At 26.8% G+C, this 21,337-nt stretch overlaps 1 protein-coding gene across 1 annotated transcript in view; it reads right to left on the minus strand.

Annotated features, from left to right (window-relative positions):
- Nucleotides 1–15,898, minus strand: part of LOC117171395 (cadherin-99C) — a 313,631-nt gene extending 297,733 nt beyond the window's left edge. Inside the window, exon 1 of the mRNA XM_033358668.1 lies at nucleotides 15,484–15,898. Within this exon, the coding sequence (XP_033214559.1) occupies nucleotides 15,484–15,486 (3 nt within the window). The 5' untranslated portion in view covers nucleotides 15,487–15,898. The remainder of the gene's footprint in view (nucleotides 1–15,483) is intronic.
- Nucleotides 15,899–21,337: the final 5,439 nt, after the last annotated feature.

The following is a 21,337-nucleotide window of genomic DNA, read 5'->3' on the forward strand; positions in this document are numbered from 1 at the left end:
TTCTCGTCCTCTCTTGTCGTTAAAAGAACTATAACAGGATTTATAAAAAGTTGGGTGAAAAAGTTCTGAAAAGTATGAAAGAAGAAAAGATGAGATTAATTTGGGTCCAGAAGCGAACTGAGGCTGAATAGAGGTGAGTTTCAGAGCCGTGGGCGCCAATCCAATGTAACGGTGATGGGTCTGTGGCCTACTTACGATATCACGTCTTGGTTCACTTCAACTTCGATTCACCTAACAGTACATATATATGTATACATCTTAATCGTTTTTCGATAAACATGGCCATGTTTGCCACTTTTCAGGATACCGCGAAATACCCCAATTTTAAATATTCTCGTTTTACAAAGAATTTCTATTTATTTAAACAATTAACACTTTCTGTTACGGTACTGTCCCATTCACTGCTGATCAACAACTTGTAGCTCACAATGAAAAATGCTCTTCAAACAGGGAAAATGTGGGAATTTTTGAAAAGGGGGAATAATATACGGAAAACCGTAATGATTTACAACATAATTTATTTGGGCTATTATTATTAATGAATCACATTTTTAATCGTTAAAATAATAGCTGGAATCAAAATTTTGGAAGTCTGAATACAACGCTAATTAAATGGGAATAATATTGAGAGAGGTTTAAAATATAAGTGCAATTGACAGCAGAATTGATTTTTAAATGGAGTTGGCTGTGTCAAAAATAAACATTACTTTTTTTCAAATATATCATTTGATTCTCCATCAGGATTTTCCCGTTCAGAATAAATTCTTTTCAATCAAATTAATTTGGATGCCGTATTTGAATTAATATGAAGTGATGTGGTTGAAATTCTGAACGTTCCAATGAACGAATTTTTTTACTAATGACTTTGCAAATTAGGAAAAGTGCTGAAATGCTTGTTAATTTATATTGGAAATAATTTACTATTGAAAAAGAATTATAATGCGTAATTTAAAATGCAGTTGGAACAATATTTATGGGTAAAATGGAAATGACGAAAAATATTTTGTTCATTTAAACGTTCAGAACTTCAGGTACATTATGAAGTGCTCTAAATTTCTCAGATTAAAAGTCAAAATATATTGCATTATCAACAAAATAGTTAAATTTTCAGCCAAAAAATATTAAATTTCTTCCAAAAGAGGTGGATTTTTGATCAAAATATTAATTTTATATAAAAAAAAACAAAAAACTAATTTGAAACAATATATTTCAATTTGAAAACCTGAAGTTAAAGTTTCAACTAAATTATAAATTTCCAAACAAAATTTTTTATTTTAAATACAAAGCAATTCAACTGAACCAAACAAGACGATTTTTCAACAAATTAAACTTCACCAAACAATTGCATTTGCAACGAAAAAGATTAAATATCCATCAAAAGAGGTGGATTTTTAAAGTAAAAAAAAAATGTTAATCAACAAAGGGCCAGAAGTAAAAAAATTTAACAAAATTCTTGTATTTTTAAGCTAAAACAGGAATTTGCTACAAACAGTGTAATTTTAAAAGCAAAAGAGTTCATTTTTAACAGAAAAGTACATTTTCTTATAAAAACTTAAATTTTCAACCCTAAAGTCAACACTTGATTTTAAACTCATTGTTGAATTTTCTACCAAAATATTGAATTTTCTATCGAAAAAGACGAACTTAAAAAAAATTAAATGAATGACTTTTTAAATAAATTAAAAAAGACGAATTTTTAGTCAAATAGATGAATTTTTAACAAAAACAAATGAAATTTCAACCAAGAATATTAATTTTCCTCAAAAGAACTATTTTTCCAAAAATTGTTCAATTTTAAACCAGAAAGTTGAAGTTTTAACTAAAATTGTGCTTTTCCAACAACAGCGAAATTTATTTGAAATGAAAAACAGTTCAATTAAATCAACCAAGAAGACGAATTTTTAACAAAACTGATTAAAATTAAACCAAACAGTTGCATTTTTATCCAAAAAGATCAAGTTTCTACTAAAAGAGATAAATTTGCAAACCAGAAAAACAAATTTTCAACCAAGAAAGCTTTATCAGTCAAGAAAGAAAAAATTTCAAATTTTTTTTGAATTTTCTAGACAAAAAAAAGGAAGAAATTCCTCCAAACAGTTCAATTTCCAACCAAAACAGTTTAGTTTTCAACCAAAAAAAAAACTGTTGAATAAATATAAATAAAAAAAATTAATTTGTCAAAGCAGTAATCTGCTCTTTTCCACCGATATCGGGAAAATTAACTTTGAAATGTACGCCACAGACCATAGAAAATTTGGTGAAAAGCAATTCCGATCTATCCATAGCTCAGGCAGTAGCAGTTCTGAATTATAGCGGGAAAGTTGCGTGTTCTATTCTCGCTTGCTGCACTTTTTTATTCATCTTTTTTAATTTTTTTTTTTATTATTAAAAGGTTTATAACTATCATTCTCGTCAATAATTTCCAAAAATTCTGGAAATAATAATTTTGTTGATACCTTTTTTTCACGGAAAAGTTGTCAGTGTTGACCTTCAAAATATTTTTTGTAAGCAAACTTATTTTTTATAAATATAATTAATTTTTTCATGTTATTTAACAATTGTGTTTAAATTTAGAAGTACATATGAACGAGGTTTTTTTTAAACGCAAAATTGATTTTTTTTTTAATTTTTGTTGAGAAGGGGAATAGGGAACAGAGTGTGATATATGTCATTAACGATTTTGCCAGTACTGACGTGCTACTACATAATTAATACCGTTATATATTTGAAAAATATAATTATAATATCATTAAAGAAAAAAATTAAATTATATGCTTCGTTGAAAGACGTACAATTACAGTTGATTTAAGGTGGATCTGTCGAGTTTGAAAAAGTAAATTGAGTTGACTCAGTGAACTTTAAACTTTTTTTTACAATTGAAACGCCCATTTTGCGGTGACCCGAAAGAAATTCCGTTATGCTCACGAAAGATACATATATTATGTGGATATGTATACATATATACATAACATGTATTAATACAGTTATATCTCATATGCAAGCTTGCTGTCATCGTTCTGCCGCCCGTAGGCAAATTCTCTCGCTCAGCAAATCTTGTGCGGCAAAGCGACTCAAGTTTGCTCAGGTGAACGTTGAAATTGCACGCGGATTGGTAGACTTGGTTTTAAAGCTTTTATGTGTTATTGTATACACTTCCAAGAAATTTTATAACTTTAGTGTAAAATTTCGGAATGCTAGAATATCAACTGCTGCATACAATATGGAATCAGGTTTAAAGAATCAGGTTCAGGTCTGTATATGGAATCAAGTCTATTTTGATCGATTTTGAAATTTTGACTTTTGTTGGTAAAATAAATTAAAGCATCGGACCAAGTTCGTGCGAAACCGTATAAAGAAGCCGGTCCTCAGTTCTGGTTATGAAATCAAGTCTTTTTTTTTGTCAATTTTGACTTTTGGTGATAAAATAAGTGAAAGCATCGGGTAAAATTTGTGAACCTATATCAAGAATCAGGTATTAGTTGTTCTGTATATGAAATTAACTATTTTTTTATCAATTTTGATATTTTGAATTTTTGTGATAAAATAAAGGAAATCATCAAATCAAGTTCGTGCGAGACCGTATAAAGAAACAAGTTTTAGCTTTAGAAACAGGTTTGATTTCTGTTTATGGAATCAAGTCTACTTTGGCAATTTTTCATATTTTAACTTTTGGTGATCAAATAAGCGAAAACATCAGGTCAAGTCTGTGGAACTATATAACGAATCAGGTAACAGATATCAGTTGTTCTGTATATGGAATCAAGTAATTTTTTTTATCGATTTTGATATTTTGACTTTTGTTGGCAAAATATACAAAAGCATCAAATCAAGCTCGTGCGAGTCCGTACAAAGAATTAGGTTTAATCTCTTATATGGAATCAAGTAATATTTTCATCGATTATGATATTTTGAATTTTGGTGATAAAATTAACAAAAGCTGGCCTTTCTATCAAGTCAAAATTTAATGCATTTTCCACAAAATATTTTAACTTTCAACCAAATAGTTAAATTTGAAAGCCAAAAAAACTTTTTTTTTAAGACAATTGATTTTTCAACAAAACAATTAACTTGCAACCAACAAAAATGAATTTTCTACGAAAAAAAGATTACTTTTATTACATAAAAGATGACTTTTATAAAATAATTCAATTTTGAACAAAATGTTTGAACTTTTAAACAAACAGTTACATTTTTTATTCAGAAAGATGAGTTTTAATCAAAAACGACCATTTAACAAAAAAAAAAAGTTGAATTATCGACCAAAAAAGATGACTCTAACAAAATAGTTGAATTTTCAAGAAAATAGTTAAATTATTAACTAAATAGATGAATTTTCAACGTACAAAGAATAATTTCCAACCAAAGAATCGAAATTTAAAAAGAAAATATTAAAACTCAATGAAAAACAGTATCATTTTCCACAAAATAGTTGATATATTAACAAATTAATTAATTTTTTAACAAAATAGTTGAATTCTTATTCAAAAAGATAAATTTTTACAAAAGAGGATTGATTTTCTACTCGAAAATGTGTATTTTCAAAAAAAAAATTAACTTTACAACAAATAGTTCAATTTCAAATGAAATCATTTTTTTTTAACCAAACTGTTGCATTTTTCCAGAAAAGAAAACATTCATGCGAAAGAAGACGAAATTTCAAACCAAAAAGACGAATTTTCAACAAAACAATTGAATTTTCAACCAGAAAATGTTATATTTCTTTAAAAAAATAATATGAAATGAAATAGTTAATTTTTCAACTTGAATAATGAATAATTGAATATATAATACCATCAATGAATCTTTTACAAAGCAGTTCAACTTACAACCAAGTAGTTTATTTTTTAAGCAAAAAAGATGATTTCTCAATCAAACAGTTTTGAATTTTCAAACCAAAAATTTGAATTTTCAACCAAAAAGTTACCTTTTAACCGAGAAGTTGAATTATCAATCAACTAAGAACAATTTGCAACCACATGGTCTAAATTTCAAACAAAAAAATTAAAATTCATTCAAAAACAACTGCATTTTAAACAAATTTATTAAAGTATTAACAAAATCGTTGAAATTTTAATCAAATAGCTGAATTTTCAACCTATAAAGATGAATCTTTAGCCATGAAGATTAAATCTCTACCAAAAGATCATTTTTGAACAAAATATATGAATTATCCACGAAATAGTTGAATTTTGAAATAATATAAAAATATTTAATATACGGAATATTTCAATTTTGTTTTCAAAAATTAAGTTTCATTTTTTTTCAATCCAAAAAAATGCATGAATTTTTAACTAAATTGTGAAATTAATGAGCCAAAAAGACGAGTTTTCTGCAAAACAGTTGACTCTCAACCCGAAAATTTAGATTTTTAATTAAAAAGTTATATAATGTATCAAAAAGTTAAATTTTTAAATAAATAGTTCAATGTTCTATTAACCAAGAAAATTAATTTTCTACCAAAAGAGAGAATTTTTCTACAAAATGCATATGAATTTGCAAATAGAAGAGATCTATTTCGAACTAAAAATGCAATAGTTACATTTTCAGTTAAAGAATTTAATTATCAACAAAAAGAAAAATGAATTTTCAAAAAAAAGTCAATGCGAAAAAATGAAAAAAAAGTAATTCTTAAAAACGAGGGGGATATGGGAAATAGTGTGAAGTCTGCACTGATATTTTTTCAAGTTTAAATTATATATTGAGTTAATTGGAGAAAAAGTCGATTTAAGGGCTTTAGAACCACAGGACCCAACCTGTATTCGGAATGAAAAATTGACTAACCTCAATAGCTTTTGTGGAAAACGTTCTTTTTTATATTCTAACACGCGCTTTAAAAAAATCGTTTTACCATAAAACTATTGAAAATAGCCAATTTTTCATTCCGAATACAGTTTTTAGTCAAAACAGAAATAGGCTCTAATTATTTTAAAAATATTTAATTCTAGCATTAATGGAATAAAATAAAGCAATTCAATTTTAAGGTTGGGTCCAGGTTTTTGAACGCCCTTAATGATCAATTTAACTGTATACGAGAAAGGATATAGAAGGACGCCTTTTACTTTGATCAAGAGACAATAAGGCCCCTTATGTGTATCAAATATCAAGGACAAAAATGAGGTGATCCACACTTACGAGCGAAAACCAGTGAAAGTCACTTTTCAATAAAATTTATACGAAGAAATATTTGGATAAATTGAGGTGCACCTTTAACTCATTAAAAAATAAAATCTTTTTTTTTTAAATATCCTCATTTGATTTAAATGTAGAAAATGGAATTCTGTGAATTCAATATAGTTAGTTGAGGAATGAAAGCAGTAACTCATGTGGGTCATTGAAATATTCAAAAGGTTTATTTAATCGAGATAAGACTCTGTAGATTAATGAATTATTGATGTTCCGGATCACTGTATGATCTATATCCCAATGTGTTCTCTAACATTCTCAAGCAGTATTTGCATAAACCTTATTAAACTAGTCATCGTTCTTAGAAACGTATTTTCCTCATTTAAATAATAAAAGCCTAAGGTCTTGAAAACGGAAACCACAACGCTCAAATAATTCTAGACGTATGCTTTTATGGTGGATCGCGAAAAACACATTTTAAACATGAATTTTTTCAATTATTTAAAAAAATCGACCATTATAAATGTTATAAATATATGCAACCTTGAACGACATGAGACCCATAGGGTAATCCTCTGAATCTTTTTATTTTTGAATATGAAACCAAAAAGGGCGAACTTTTTTACAAAATTCCTGTTGCTCTGTTTTGCCACGCTTGAGTAAACACCTCACACCCCCGCAGCACATCGCACCAATCCCCGCGGCGTGGCGTCAATTTTCAGAAACACTTAATCCAGATTCGACTATAATTGAATTTTCAATTAAGAAGAATCTTTTACCGAAAAAAGACGAATTAAAAAAAAATACATTGGTTTTCAACGAAGTAGTTGAATTAAATATATATATATATATTTTTTTTTAACCAAACAGTAGAATTTTCAAATTAAAAATATGAATTTTTAACAAAAAATGGAATCGTTAAATTTTCAGTTAGAAAAGTAAATTTTGCACCTAAACAAAAAAAAAAGAATTTTCAACAAAATACTTAAATTTACAACCAAACTGGTCAATTTTGAACTAGAATGATGAATCTTCATCTAGAATAGTAAACCTTTAGTTAAATTTGCAACCAAAGAGATGAATACCAAACGAAAAATGCAAAACCTGATGTTCCAACTAAAACAGATTTTAATTTTACATTAAAAGCAGTTAAAGTCGACCAAAAAAGATTAAATTTCCACGAAATAGATGAATCTCTAGACAGAAAGAAAAATGTTTACAAAACAGTTGACTTTGGAATGAAATAGGATACTTTATAACAAAATTGCTTAATTTTTCTTAACAAAAACATTCATTTTCAACCAGAAAGATTAACGTTCAAAAAGATTTTAAAATTTCTAATCAAATTAATTTAATTTGTTTAATTTTTAACTACAAAATTAATTAACAATACAAAATGAAATAGTTAAATATAGAGTTAAAAAATATATAATTGTTAACATCAATGAAACCATTTATAAACGAAATAGTTCAGATCTTCTCCAAAATATTTTAACTTTCAACGAAGAAGACAAATTTTCATCCTCAATGAAACAGTTAAATTTTCAGTTCAAAAAATGAATTTGTTAACAAAAAAATTTAATTTTCAAGAGAAAAGTTACATTTTTAATCCAACAATTTTCAACAAAAATTAAGAATCTTCAATTTGGAAACTACTTGACTTTTCAAGCCAAAAAACCAATTTCAACAAAACAGTTGAATTTTTAACAACAAAAAAATACTGTAAACATGAAAAATCGAACGATGAAAATTTTTATAAACTGAACAATTTTTAATTTAGAAGTATAATTATTTTAAGTACTTTTAAATTACTAATTATTCTATTGTCATTTATACATAAAAAATTGTTTTCCTTTTAAACTATTTTTAATATTCTCTTAAAATTATCTTTTTTAATAAATAATTAATAAAAAATTTTCCCAGGGATCTCAAGAAAATGTTCTTATTACCTTAGAACCTTTTAAAATCATTAAAAAGCTTCGAAATTGTATTTCAAAATCATGAAAAATCCTCATTATGTTTAAAGTTTTTAAAAATCTTTTCAAATTTGAAATAACTGTTCAAATTTTCCAAATATATTTTTAAATTCCAGATTCTTTTTACTTCATTTTGAAAAATGAAATTTTATTGACAAATAAAAAAATGGCAAGCAATATAAGCTACAAAACAATCCTTAATTTTTGTTGCTGATAAACCACTAACTTTTTTTAAAATAACTTTTGAGAAAAAAAATGTATGAATATTTTCGAAAATCACTTATCAAGAGTTTTACATTCTTTATCTCATTCATTATTTTTTCCCTGATTATTCTTTTGTTTCTGTCCTGAAAAAATTGTATTTTTCAAGAAGTTACTTCTTAAAAAAGAAAGCCAATGAAAAGTATCAATAACAAATTTTATATTGTTAGTTCAAACTCACGTACTTTTTTATCTTTATTATCCTTTTTGTGGTGAAGTTAAAACGTCAAAAGAAAAGTAATTGCGTGAAAAAAACAAATATTTTGAAGATGTAAACAAAAAGGATTTTAATGAACAAAAGGAAATTAATGAATGAGATCAAGATTCTGCGAGGGGGACGCTGTGTCAATTAATAAAGAGCACAACCATTTTTTTGTAAATGTTTTTACAAAGAAACATTATCTTCTTCACATTTACCTCCTTTGGCTAGTGATTCTCGAGAAAATTATAAATTTAGATATTTTCAATGTAAAACAGAGGTTTACAGTGGTGGGGAATGTATAGTAACATATTACCTTTCGAAAAAATGCATATTTAAAAGTTGATTTTTTTTTTAGAAAATATCAATCTTTTTTTTTTTAATTCTCTGACAATCTTCAAATTATTTTAAAAGGAAGAAAAACTTTTGGGAAATCGGTCAAATACATGTTCGTTTTAAGAATGACATATCCAAATACAAAATCATTCTGACACCCTAAACAGAACCTATCTCCAAGATTTGAAATGTAATTGTAGTTTCTTGTTGTCATCCAGCATTTTATAATTAGGAAACCCTAAATTAAAGAAAATTGGACCATTCACAAAAGATTTGAAGGGCAGACCTGTGGTTCCAATTACGACATAAATTCACCTCTAAATTGTAGGCTTGAAAAAATTAAAAGTTACCATACATTGTTTCGGGTTAGATCTGATGAAGATAGGACCAACTCTTACGCACTCGAGATTTCTCAATAAATATAGAGAACAGCTGGCCAAGTGGACAGCTGCCATCTGGTTCTAAAAGATTAAAAAGGTATACAGAAAACAAGAATAATAGGGGCAGGTTGGCAGGTTTGCAGGTAGATTCGAAGGGACAAAAGATGGGCAGCAGGTCACATTTAAAGAAAAAACTCAATCTCTATAGTACTACCATTTCTAGACATTATGCTTCTTATGCTTTCTGTCTATTGCTCGATTATCCGAAACTGGTAATCCACTATAATCCATAAAATCAAATGTAATTCGGAGGTAATCCACTTGTAATCTGGCGCAATCCACTTGTAATCTACAAAAATTAAAGCCATGCACTAGTATCATGGAGAAATACACTTGTAATGCAGAGTAATGCAAAGTAATCCATTTGTAATCCAGATAACTAGGAGAAATACGTCTGTAATGCGGAGCCATGCAAATTAATCCATTTTTTAATCCAGATAACTAGAAGAAATACACTTGTAAGGCGGATTATTGCAAAGTAATCTATTTGTAATACACATAACTAGGAGTAATATACTTGTAATCTATAAAACTGGGAGTAATCTACTTGTAATCCAGACAAGTAGGAGTAATCTACTTGTAATCCAGAGTAATTCTCCTATAATTCAAGTTAATCCACTTTCCATCCAGTTAATTTGAACTAATTTAGGTAATCCAAGTCATTAATTTGTAATCGCAAGAGTAATCCATATAATTCCGAATAATGTACGCAGGTAATCTAAATAGTTTGACCTTTTTTTAGTCAAAAATTCATGCATTTTCTTGAAAATTCACCTTTTTCGGCAAGAAATTAATTTTCTTCATTGAAAAGTCTTTGTTTTTTTTGGTTCAAAGTTTAACTCTTCCAGTTCAAGATTCATCATTTTAGTTGAAAATTTATCACTTTGATTGAAAATATAACTGTTCTCTTGAATGTATCTTCCCTTGTAACAAAATTTTTTATAATGAAAATGTAACTGTTTTATTTTTTGTCGAAATTGATATTTTTTAATTAAAAATTCAACATTTTAATAAAAGTGTATCTTTTCTAGTTTTTGGTTAAAAATTCGTCTTTTTCAGTTGAAAATTAATATTTTTAGTTAAAAATTCTCAGTCAGTTGAAAACGTATCTCTTTGGTTGAAAATTGAACTATTTTGTTAAAAAGTTGTTGTTTTATGTTTAAGAATTTACTTTTGAACAGAAAATGTAACTATTCCAGTTGAAAATTCATCATTTTATTTCAAATTTGCTTGATTGAAAATTGAACTAGTTTAGCTAAAAATTGATCTTTTATAGCGGAAAATGCATCCACTTGAATAAAAATTTATGCTTTTCGTTAAAAATTTAATTTTGTGGTGAATAATCTACTATGTAGGAAATTTTACAATTTTATAAAGAAGTCATTTTTTAATTGAAAGTGCAACTGTTGTGTTGAAAATTCGTCTTTACGGGTTAAAGATTCGTCTTTTTAGGTTAAAAATGTAACAATTTTGGTTGAAAATCAACAGTGTTGTTCAATAGTAATTCATTTAGTTGAAAGTTCATTTTTTCTGTTGTAAACTCGTCTTTTTGGGTTAAAAATTCATAATTTTAGTTGGAAACTCATCTTTTTGATTGCAAATTTAACTGTTTGGTTAAAATGTTAACTCTATTGCAGAAAATTAATTTCGTTCTTGGTTGAAAACTATTTTTTTAACTAAACATCAAACTATTTTATTTTCGATTGTAAACTTATCTTTTTTAGTTGAAAATTCATCCACTTAGTTAATAATTCACTTATTTAGTTAAACATTCGTGTTGTTCGATAGAAAATTATTCTTCTTGCTTTAAAATTTAAGTTTTCAGTTGAAAATTCACCTATTTGGTAGACTTTTAAAACTGTTTTGTTAAAAAATAAATATTTTTTTGAAAATTTTATTTTGTTAACTGAAAATTTACCTTCTTTGTTAAAAATTCGTATTTTTTTTTAGAGAAAATTAATGTTTGAAATGAAACTTAAAATATTTAATTTTTGGTTGAAATTTATCTTTTTTCATTTGAAAATTCAAGTAGTTTTTTGAAAATTCGTTCATGTGGAATGTTTGGGGGGGGGGGGGATTATTTGTTTTTATCTCAAATGTACCAATTTCAATTTAGTTGAAAATATATCTTTTTAGTTGAAAAATCAACTATTTGCCTGCAATTTCGTATTTATCGATTGAGGATTCAACTGTTTTGTTGAAAATTTGTCCTTTGCTTAAAAATGAATTTCTTTGTCCTTTTTTTTTGGTTGGTTTGAACATTCATAATTCGAAATTATAACTTTTTTTCAAAAATCGCTCTTTTTTTTAATTGTACTTTTTTAATTAAAAATTTAACTACTTTGTTGAAAATTCGTTCTTTTTTCTATGAAAATTAATTTTTGAACTAAAATTTTATCTATTTAATTCTTGGTGCAAAATTAATCTTCTTCTGGTTGAAAATTCAACTATTTCGTTGAAATTTTGTTGTTGTTTTTTTAGTTAAAAATTCAACTAAATTTGGTTGAAAAATTGTATTTTTTGGTAGATAATTAATCTTGTTTTAAAATCGAGAAATTTAAAACAAAGAGTTCTGAAATGTTCCAATTAAAATGTTATCACAGTTATCCCTTGGAAAGGATTAGATTGAAAAGTACATAAGAAATTAAATTATGTTCCATAAATGAAAGGTCGACCGTTATGTCAATATCAAGATACTAATTTCACTAGAGCGAGCTCATCCCGAGCAAACATTCACATAGGATAAAGAGCCGAACATAATGATTTCTGGTAGCATCTAGAACCAAGAATCCCTCTAGAATACCACAAACTCATCGTTATTCTTACTTCATCGCTAAAGTCTTAAAGAGCACAAAAACCACTAAAAAAATAATAGTAATGGACCGCAACCATGAACGTGCCTTTTAGAACACCAACATCTGATTAGCATATATAGCAACACGCTTAGAAAAAATGGTCTTGAACCAAAGAAACGATTTTTTTATATACATGAAAATTTGATTAAATACAACAACATTTTGTTTTAAAAAATCAAATAAAACTAAATATTTGATTAAAACAACAACAACATTTAGTTTGGTCAACTGAATATTTTTCTGTCTATATAATTTAAATTATGTTACAAAAATTAAATGAAACGTAAATATTATTAAATAAATCAGATATATATTTTTCTTTGTATTACAAGTCTTTATTTTTGCATATGATTAAACAAAAAGTGCATTGTCAGTAAAATTCCACTGGTGCAATAACGAGACCCAAATTTCGAAATTTCGTGAACTAATTAATTTAGCACCAATGATTGGCAAGAATTTGCCAAATAATTTTTTTGCAAACTGAAGATATGAATCTCCTTATTTCTCAAGGATTTATATTTACGAAATAAAAAACAAGAAGTTATGAAAATGTTCAATTAAATTTATATAATTAATTATTAGGTAAATTAAATTAACTATATGGACCGGTATCTTAATCATTATTCTTCGTTTTTGATTATAATAGTCCCGGCGTTTAACCGCGAAAAGTATATTACAATTCACTATGAATAAATTAATAAATATTAATTTTGCGCTAAAAATAACTACACACATGGATTCTACGTAAAAAATTACTAGGGGGTATGTATTACATCGTCAATTCCTTGTCCCAATCAGTTGTAACAATATAATAAACAAATAATTTTAGTCTGTTAGTTATTATTTTTTATAGTTAATTTGGACAAGAAAGTGAACATATAACACATGTTTCTTCATAATTTTTTTAACGTAGATAATCCATTGGTGTAGTTAGATTTATGACAAGTTTAATATTTATTAATTTGTTTATAACAAACTGTAATATTAGGTCCTTGCGTGGAGACCTAAATAGACTAAAACTCAATTTTTAACAAAATAGTTGATTTTTCAACCAAAAAGATTAATCTTCAAACAAAATAATAATAATTTTCAAAAAAGAACGACGAATTTTCAACAAAATGCATGAAGTTTTTACTAAAAAAGATAAATTTTAAGTTTAAAACATTAAGAAAATCAAGAAAACCGAGGATGAAATTTTGAATGAATTTTTATATAATATTTAAATTTTTACCAATATGGTGGGTTATCTACCCCAAAAGACAAATTTTAAACAAAATATATAAACTTTCAACCAAAAAAAAAAAAAAATCCTAACTAAAAAAATGAACTTTACCAAATACATGAATTTTCTACCCCAGAATACGAATTCTAATCAAAAGGATATCAATTTTAATTAAAAAGATCATTTTTTGAACGAAAATAGAATAATTAATTTTTTATTTAAAAAAACTAATTTAAAATAGAAAAACAACGAATTTGGACCAATATAGTTACATTTTTAACAACAACAAAAATGAATTTTTAACTAAATAGGTGGACTTTCTATCAAAAAGATGAATTTTTAACCAAATAGTTGAATTTTCCGCCTCAAATGACAAGTTTTCAAGAAAATACATAAACTTTCAACTAAAAAAGATTTATCTTTAATCAAAAAGATGAATATTTAACCAAATAATTGAATTTTTAACCAAAAGACGAGTCTTAAACAACAAATATATTAATTTTCAAGTAAAGAAAATGAATGTCCAATAGTAAATAAAATAGGTACCTTCATAATTCATTTAATTAATTTTCAAGAAAAAAAGAAACGAAGATTAGAGAAAATTCTTGAATTCTCAAACAAACAAAAATTTGTTTTCAACCAAGTAGTTGTTAACCCGAAGAAAAAAAAAGTTTTCTAAAAACAAGTTGAATTTTACACGCAAAGATATTAATTTTTTACTCAAATAATTAAATGTGCAAACACAAGAAGATGAGTTTTAAGCAAAATAAATTAATTTTCAACTTGAAAAATTAATTTTCAACAAAAAATGGTATTCTTACATTTTCAGTTCAAAAAATTAAACGCAAAAAAATGTAACAAAATAGTTAAATTTCCCAATTAAAAAAAAATGAATTTTCAGCCAAATAGTTGAATTTTTGACCAAAGAAATTGCATTTTGTACCTGAAAGACAAATTTTGAATGTTAAAAATGATTTTCAAGAAAAAACAAAGAATTAAAAAAAAAACGTATGAACGTTCAAGTAAAAAAAATTTTTTTTCAAGAAAAGTAATAATTTTTAACCAATTAGTTGAAATTTTGAGAAAATAATTGATTTGTCCACACAAAAGAACGAGTTTTAACAAAAAAATGAAATTTTCAACTAAAAAGATACATTTTTTAGCAAAAAATGAACAATTACATTCTTATACAGAAAAATTAGTTTTCAACAAAAAACAAACCGAATTTGAACGAAATAGTTAAATTTTGAAACAGAAATTTCAGAAAACGCCCTTCGCACTTTGCAAATGACACCCTAAACTTCATCGTTAGTTTATAAAAATCTCCCTGTTTCGTTTTTGCTGAATTCCCAAACTTTACAGAACATTTCTGATTCGCGTGAGACTACGATTAGAAACTGCTAAAAATATTGCACAAAAAAAATCTTATTAGAAAGTACCGACTTTGTAAACACACTTATGTTACGGTTTCTAAGTCACTGAGATACGGAGTCACGATTTACGAGCTTACATACGACATGAAACCACGAGGATGCCGGTCTCGTGGCCCTCGTACTCGATGAATGATACCAGCAATCGGCGTTGTTTGTCAAGAGATCCCATACATGATTTTCTGGTTTTAATTAAAAAATTGTTGCCTCTTTTTATTAAAAATGTTCAGAGTTATTGTTTCGGTTTAATATAGTTTTCTTAAATCATAATTAGTTATTTTAAATAAAAGTTTTCTTTTTGCATTTTAATTAATTTAAAATATACACCAGTTGACACTGGGATCAGTCGTTGGCACCCCTTCTAATTAGTTTCAAACAATAAAAAAATGAAAATATTTCTCATATTCTGCTCACATAAGAGTGTTTCGAACACAACATTAAATATTTTCGTTTAATATTTTTATTTAAATATTATTTCGTAAAAAACGAAAATAAAATCAAATTAAACGTGATCTAGTGTCGAAGACACGTCTTCAGAATGAGGCAACCACCTGTGGATTCACGTCCTTCAATTCCCGCTCAAACCCACCTCACATAATAACCAACAAAATTTAGTTTCCTATTATTCTTGATTGACTTACCATTTTCGATGACACGTTCTATAATTTCCGGTTTGTATTCGTTGACATATCCGGGTAATGTCCTCCAAATATTCAATATTCAGTTCACAAGACACCTCACTATTTCATTTAACAAATGAATATAAGCAAAACCAAATAAGGAATAACACAATGTGCGAACCAAATCCACTTTAGTTTCACTCAAACTATTGAGCACACCGATCTTGAATAAAATTTGGAAGAAAGATATTTTCCTCGATTTGTATCACTTTTCACAAAATCACAGGATGAGGACATCAACCGGTAACTCGATCGCGGCGGTTTGACGAATGACTTATCTCATTATTGATCGATATTTGATAAATAGAGAGATGTTCGAAAGGATCTCGATCGGAATGTCAAGAATGAAGAGGAGAACTCAGGGAAACGACGGATTTTCAACCTGGCGAACACCGACTGAGCTCACGACCGGCAGGTAGGTGGCCGGTACCCCTCCACAGGACCCGTCGTTCTCCGTTCACTAAACTTTTCCCTCGCCACGATTCGCCTGGTTATTCTTTCTTCTTGATTCACTTCTTGCACGGTGGCGAGCCGAGCCACGGAACCCCGCTCTACAAAAGTGCAGTGGGTTTCAGGCTCAACGTTTACTCTGGGCGATACCTGAAAAGGTCACGTCTCTTGCGCGACTGAGCTCATACTCAAACAGTGTAAAAGCCGATCTACATCATTATCAGGGTTGCTGCAGGTCGGGGAATTCCAGAAATTCAGGGAAACTCGGAGCATACAAAACTGGGGGGGGGGGGGGGGGGGGGGTCATCAACACATTATGTAAAGCGTTTAGGATTAGGGGCTGTACGTAAATTATGTAACGCATTCAGGGTGGTCGTTTTAATCATAGGAAAAAATTCCCGGATTTTTCCTGGTTCGCAAACATTTTTCAAGATGAATACAATTTAAACATCGAACTCTAAAGCCAACAATGTTTCCATTTGAATGAATGCAAACTGAGCCGCAAATGAAAGCACTCTAGGTGGAACTCTTGAATTTCAAACTATTAAAATTAAAGTTTAAAAGTTTTTCAGTCAATAATTTTGTACTTAAATCTGATTCAAATGCCCAATAATTTACTCGTATGAAATGGAAGCTACTACCACTTTTAAACTGAACAATTTTTAATAAAATGCAGTTAAACTTCAAAATAAAATTTTTATAAATTGTAGAGTTCAAAAATTCAGATTGAGTTTCAAAAATATATATCCGTGTTATCATTTTTAATGCTCTAAATAGAAGAATCAATCAATTTATCCGGTAGCCACAAACACTTGCATGCAATAATAGGTTCCCGAAATCACTCTTTTTCAAATGGTCAAAAAAAGGCTTTTGATTACGAATATCTTAGGTAGGTTTTCGAAATCTGGGTCAATTTTTCTTTAAACAATTTTTTAAAATTGTTTCAATATTTATTTATAAAAATAATTATAAAATTATTGTCAGCATGGCTGAGCAAAAATAAGAACTTGGCATCTTGCACTTTTTTCGTTCGACGAGCCATTAATAATGTACAGCGTTATAAACAAATTATTTTTTAATAAAATTGCCATATTGATACAGAATTACTTTAGAATCTATTGCTCGGAATTTATTGTCAGATCTAACAGTATCATATTATTGCTTCAAATTGTTTCGAAACCTTTATCTAGCTTTAATAACATAATTTGTTGTTCATAATTTCGTTAGATAAATTGTTTATAACAATTGATATAAATAATGACCATCAATAACCAGAATTGACTTCATTTTTTTTTCATTAGTCCTTGACACATGATTAAACTTTTCACTCTCGTGATATTTTCTCTTACGACTATATATTATTAATTTATGACTTTATAAAAAATATATGTATTATAGATATACGCTCCCTTAAAAGCCATAATTTTCAAGTTATAAGCGATTTCCATTTTGTATACCCTTAATTTTACCATAATCAATATAATTAGTTTGGATATCATTTTCGATGTCTGTGCCTTAATTGAGCATTTTTGTTAATAAAAATAATTATAAACAATAAGGGACAGATAGCGAAAATGCTACCCAAGATAATCATATTTTTTACAGTAAAATTAAAAATATAAAAAAAAATCGCTAATAACTTGAAAATTCTGGCTTTAAAGGGCGCGTATATATTTAGAAAAATACATTGTTTGTAAGGCCGCGAATAAATAATGGTTCATCGTAAGAGAAAATATGACGGAAGGGAAAAGTTTTATTTTGTTCCCTAGATTAATAACAATATTTATAAACAATTAGGCGCATGTATAAAAAATGCTACCCAAGATAATGATATTGCTTATGGTAAAATTAGAGATATAAATAAAGGTGATCGCTATTAACTTGAAAATTGTGGCTTTTAAGGGAGCGAATATTTATAAAAAATACATTAATTATAAGGCCGTGAATAAATAACGGCTGGTCATACGAGAAAATATCACGAAAGTGAAAAGTTTAGTCATGCGGAAAAGATTAATAAAAAAAATTGAAGACAAATCTGGTTCTTGAGGGTCATTATCTATATCAATTGTTATAAACAATTTATCAAAAGAAATGATAAACAACAAATTATGTTATTAAAGCTAGATAAAAGTTTCGCAACCATTTGAAACATTATTATGATAATGGTTGATCTAAATGATTGTTTATTAATAAATGGAGTGTCTAAACGATTTCCTCTTAAAAATAGCAACTTTTTGACAATAATTTAAGGAAAGAAGCTTTTATTCGGTCGTAAGATTTCTTTTTCCTTTCAAGAGATCAATCCTAGATATAGACAGTGATCAAGTTTTAGATTTTTCAGAGCAATACATTCTGAAGTAATTCTGTGTAAATATGGCAATTTTGTTAACAAATCAGTTGTTTATAAATATGTATATTGCAAACGGTTAGTCGTACGAAAAAAATGATGGGATACCAAAAAGTTTTAGTTTTGCTCAGCCATGCTGAAAATGATTTTATAATTATTTTTTGTAAATAAATATTGAAATTGTTTTGAAAAATTGTTTAAAAAAATTGAGCCACATTTCAAAAACCCACCCAAGATATTCGCAATCAAGGGCCTTTTTTTGAACTTTGGAAAAAGAGTAATCTTGGGGACCTATTATAGTGCATACAAGTGTTAGTGGCGACTGGAATTAATGAATTAAAAAATTTTCAAAATTATATCATTTAAAGCAATTTTAAGCTAGAAAGATTAAAAATAAAAAGCTTATATTTCTGTGCAAACTGAACACTTCTTAAATTTAAAGTTCAATCATTTTAATTTCAAATAGATGAAAAATCCTTAAAATGCTTTCAAATTTTATTTGAAAATCTTGAAGTATCTGCATATTGTTTTACATTTTTTCTTTAATTTGAAATTATTTTACAAATTTTTTCAGAACTTCTAAACATCCTTTGAAATGATTCCAATTTGTCCTCGATTTTTTTTTTTTAATTCTGCCAAATTAACAAAATTTCCTTAAAATCTTCTACATTGATTTTTTATAATTTTTAAAAATCTTTTTGATTATTCGCTTCAAATAAACTTTTTAAAATAAAAAATAATTTTAAATTTTCATAGGAAATGTTCTTTATTCTTCTGAAGCCTTACAAAATTCTTAAAAAGCTTCTAAATTTTTTGTTCGAAATCCGCCAAAATGTATATTTTGTTTTAAATTAGGCCGTGCGTTATTTACACAGCGATTTTGTTACACCAAAATTTTATTACGTTCAAAATTTAGTTTTTAATATTTAATTATAATTATTGATTTTAAATAAACAGTAAGATATTTCTAAATATTGAGTAATTCTTATTTTTCTTAATTAAATAATTCCTAATTGAATAATTTAATAATATGTGACATTTAATAAAAACTTTTAATTATTAGTATATTACTTTAAAGCTATTTTGAAATTGAAAATAGTTTATAAAGTTTCAATCGGGCTTTACATTTGTTTAACTAATAAGACTTTCCAATTTAAATAGTTTACATAATTTTCAACGTTAGAAACTGGAACTTTTAAAATTGCGAACTGATTCCGAATCTTTATGTAAAATCAATTATTATTATTCACTTTTTAAATCTGTGAGAACAATTCAATTTTAAAAATCATTATTAATTTTCATTCACAGCTGATCAACTAAAAATGTTTTTTATCTAAAATCTTCGATTTCAAACGCCTCTAATCTTTAATGGCTTGAGTCTTTAAAACTGAATTTTTAAATTCTTTAAATTAAAATGTACACTTCAAAATTAAAATCTAAATTGAAAAATGTTTTAAGGTGGAAGATTTTCGAAATACGTATTCTAAACGGAATGGTATCATAATTTAAAAAGATAACACTTAAACTAATTAATTAAAAAACGGTTTAAATCACAGATGGATAGATTTTTTTTCTAAAAATTTGTAAAACTCCCGGCCAAAAAATAAATTCACTGTCATTTCCCGGTTTTCCCCGGTCTCATAAAATTTCCGGTTTGCAAACATTTTTCATGGTCACTAAAATATAAAAATCGAAGTATATTCTAAACATTTTTCCATTTAATGTAATAAACAAGAAACAACAAATTAAAGCATACAATGGGGAACTATTGAATTTTAAACTTTAAAAATTGTTCTTAAAAAGTTTTTGCATTAAAAAATGTTGTATTTAAATGCTCAAACTAACACGTTTCAATAGAACAATTTTAAAGTTTTAAATGAAATGCGGATAAACTGTCAAATTTAGAATTTTTAACTTTTATAAAGTATAGAGTTCAAAGATTCAGATTAAGTTTCAAAAATATAAATCCATGTTAACATGTTCAATACGCTAAATTAAAGAATCAATCAATGAACTTTATACATTTGTTAAATTATGTTATTTTAAGTCATTTGAAGCTAGAAGCATTAAAATCCATACATTTTAATTTTTGTTAACTTAACAGTTCTAAAATTAGAAGTTAAATTATTTTCATTTTAAAAAGTTTAATCATCCATGAGAAGCTTTAAAATTTTATTTCAAAATCTTGAAAAATCTAGAAGTTTTTTTTACATTTTTCCAAAAATAAAATTATTTAAAAAATTTTTTAGAACTTCGAAATATCTTTTGAAATGAATTAAATCTTTCCTAAAACTTGTAGAAAATCCTGTGAATTAAAAAAAAATGCCTTAACATTTGGATTTATAAATAACAATTGAACTTGAAATGATTTAAAATAATTGAAACCAAGTATCCGTACCAAAGAAATTCGGATATTTGTACGAAAATTTCGGTGCAAATACCCACAGCCTGATTCATAACAAAATGTACATTGTTTTCAGATTTCAAACAAAAAATTTCGAACCCTTTTAAGAATTGTGAAAGGCTTCAAAAGAATAAAAATATTTTCTTCCGATTCCTAGGAAAATTGGAAAGGATTTTTCATTTTGAAAAATTAGTTTAGCAGGGTATTTAAAAAGATTTTAGAAGATTTCCAAAATTGCAACAACAAAAAAACCTGGAAGATTTTAAGGATTTTTTCTAAAATTTGCAGCATTTTCTAAAAATTGTAGGAAAAAATCGATTTGTTTTTAAATATATTTAGAAGTTCTAAAAAAATGCTCACACCTTGTTTAAATTACTTGAAATTATTTCAAGTTTTAAATTAATTTTGAAAATTTTCAAAACTTCTAAATATCACTTAAAATTACTTAAATTTTCTCTACAAATGATAAGTGTAAGTAAAGTGCATGCGTCAAAATTTAACAATTTCACTTATAAATCAAACACTTTTTAAATAGAACAATTAAAATTGTAACGTTAAAAGTATAAAAGCTCTTCGAAATTTGAAGGATTCAAAGCTTTCTATGACAAACAATT

The sequence above is a fragment of the Belonocnema kinseyi genome, chromosome 4 (genome assembly GCF_010883055.1).
Source record: "Belonocnema kinseyi isolate 2016_QV_RU_SX_M_011 chromosome 4, B_treatae_v1, whole genome shotgun sequence".
In the NCBI taxonomy this organism is placed as follows: domain Eukaryota; kingdom Metazoa; phylum Arthropoda; class Insecta; order Hymenoptera; family Cynipidae; genus Belonocnema; species Belonocnema kinseyi.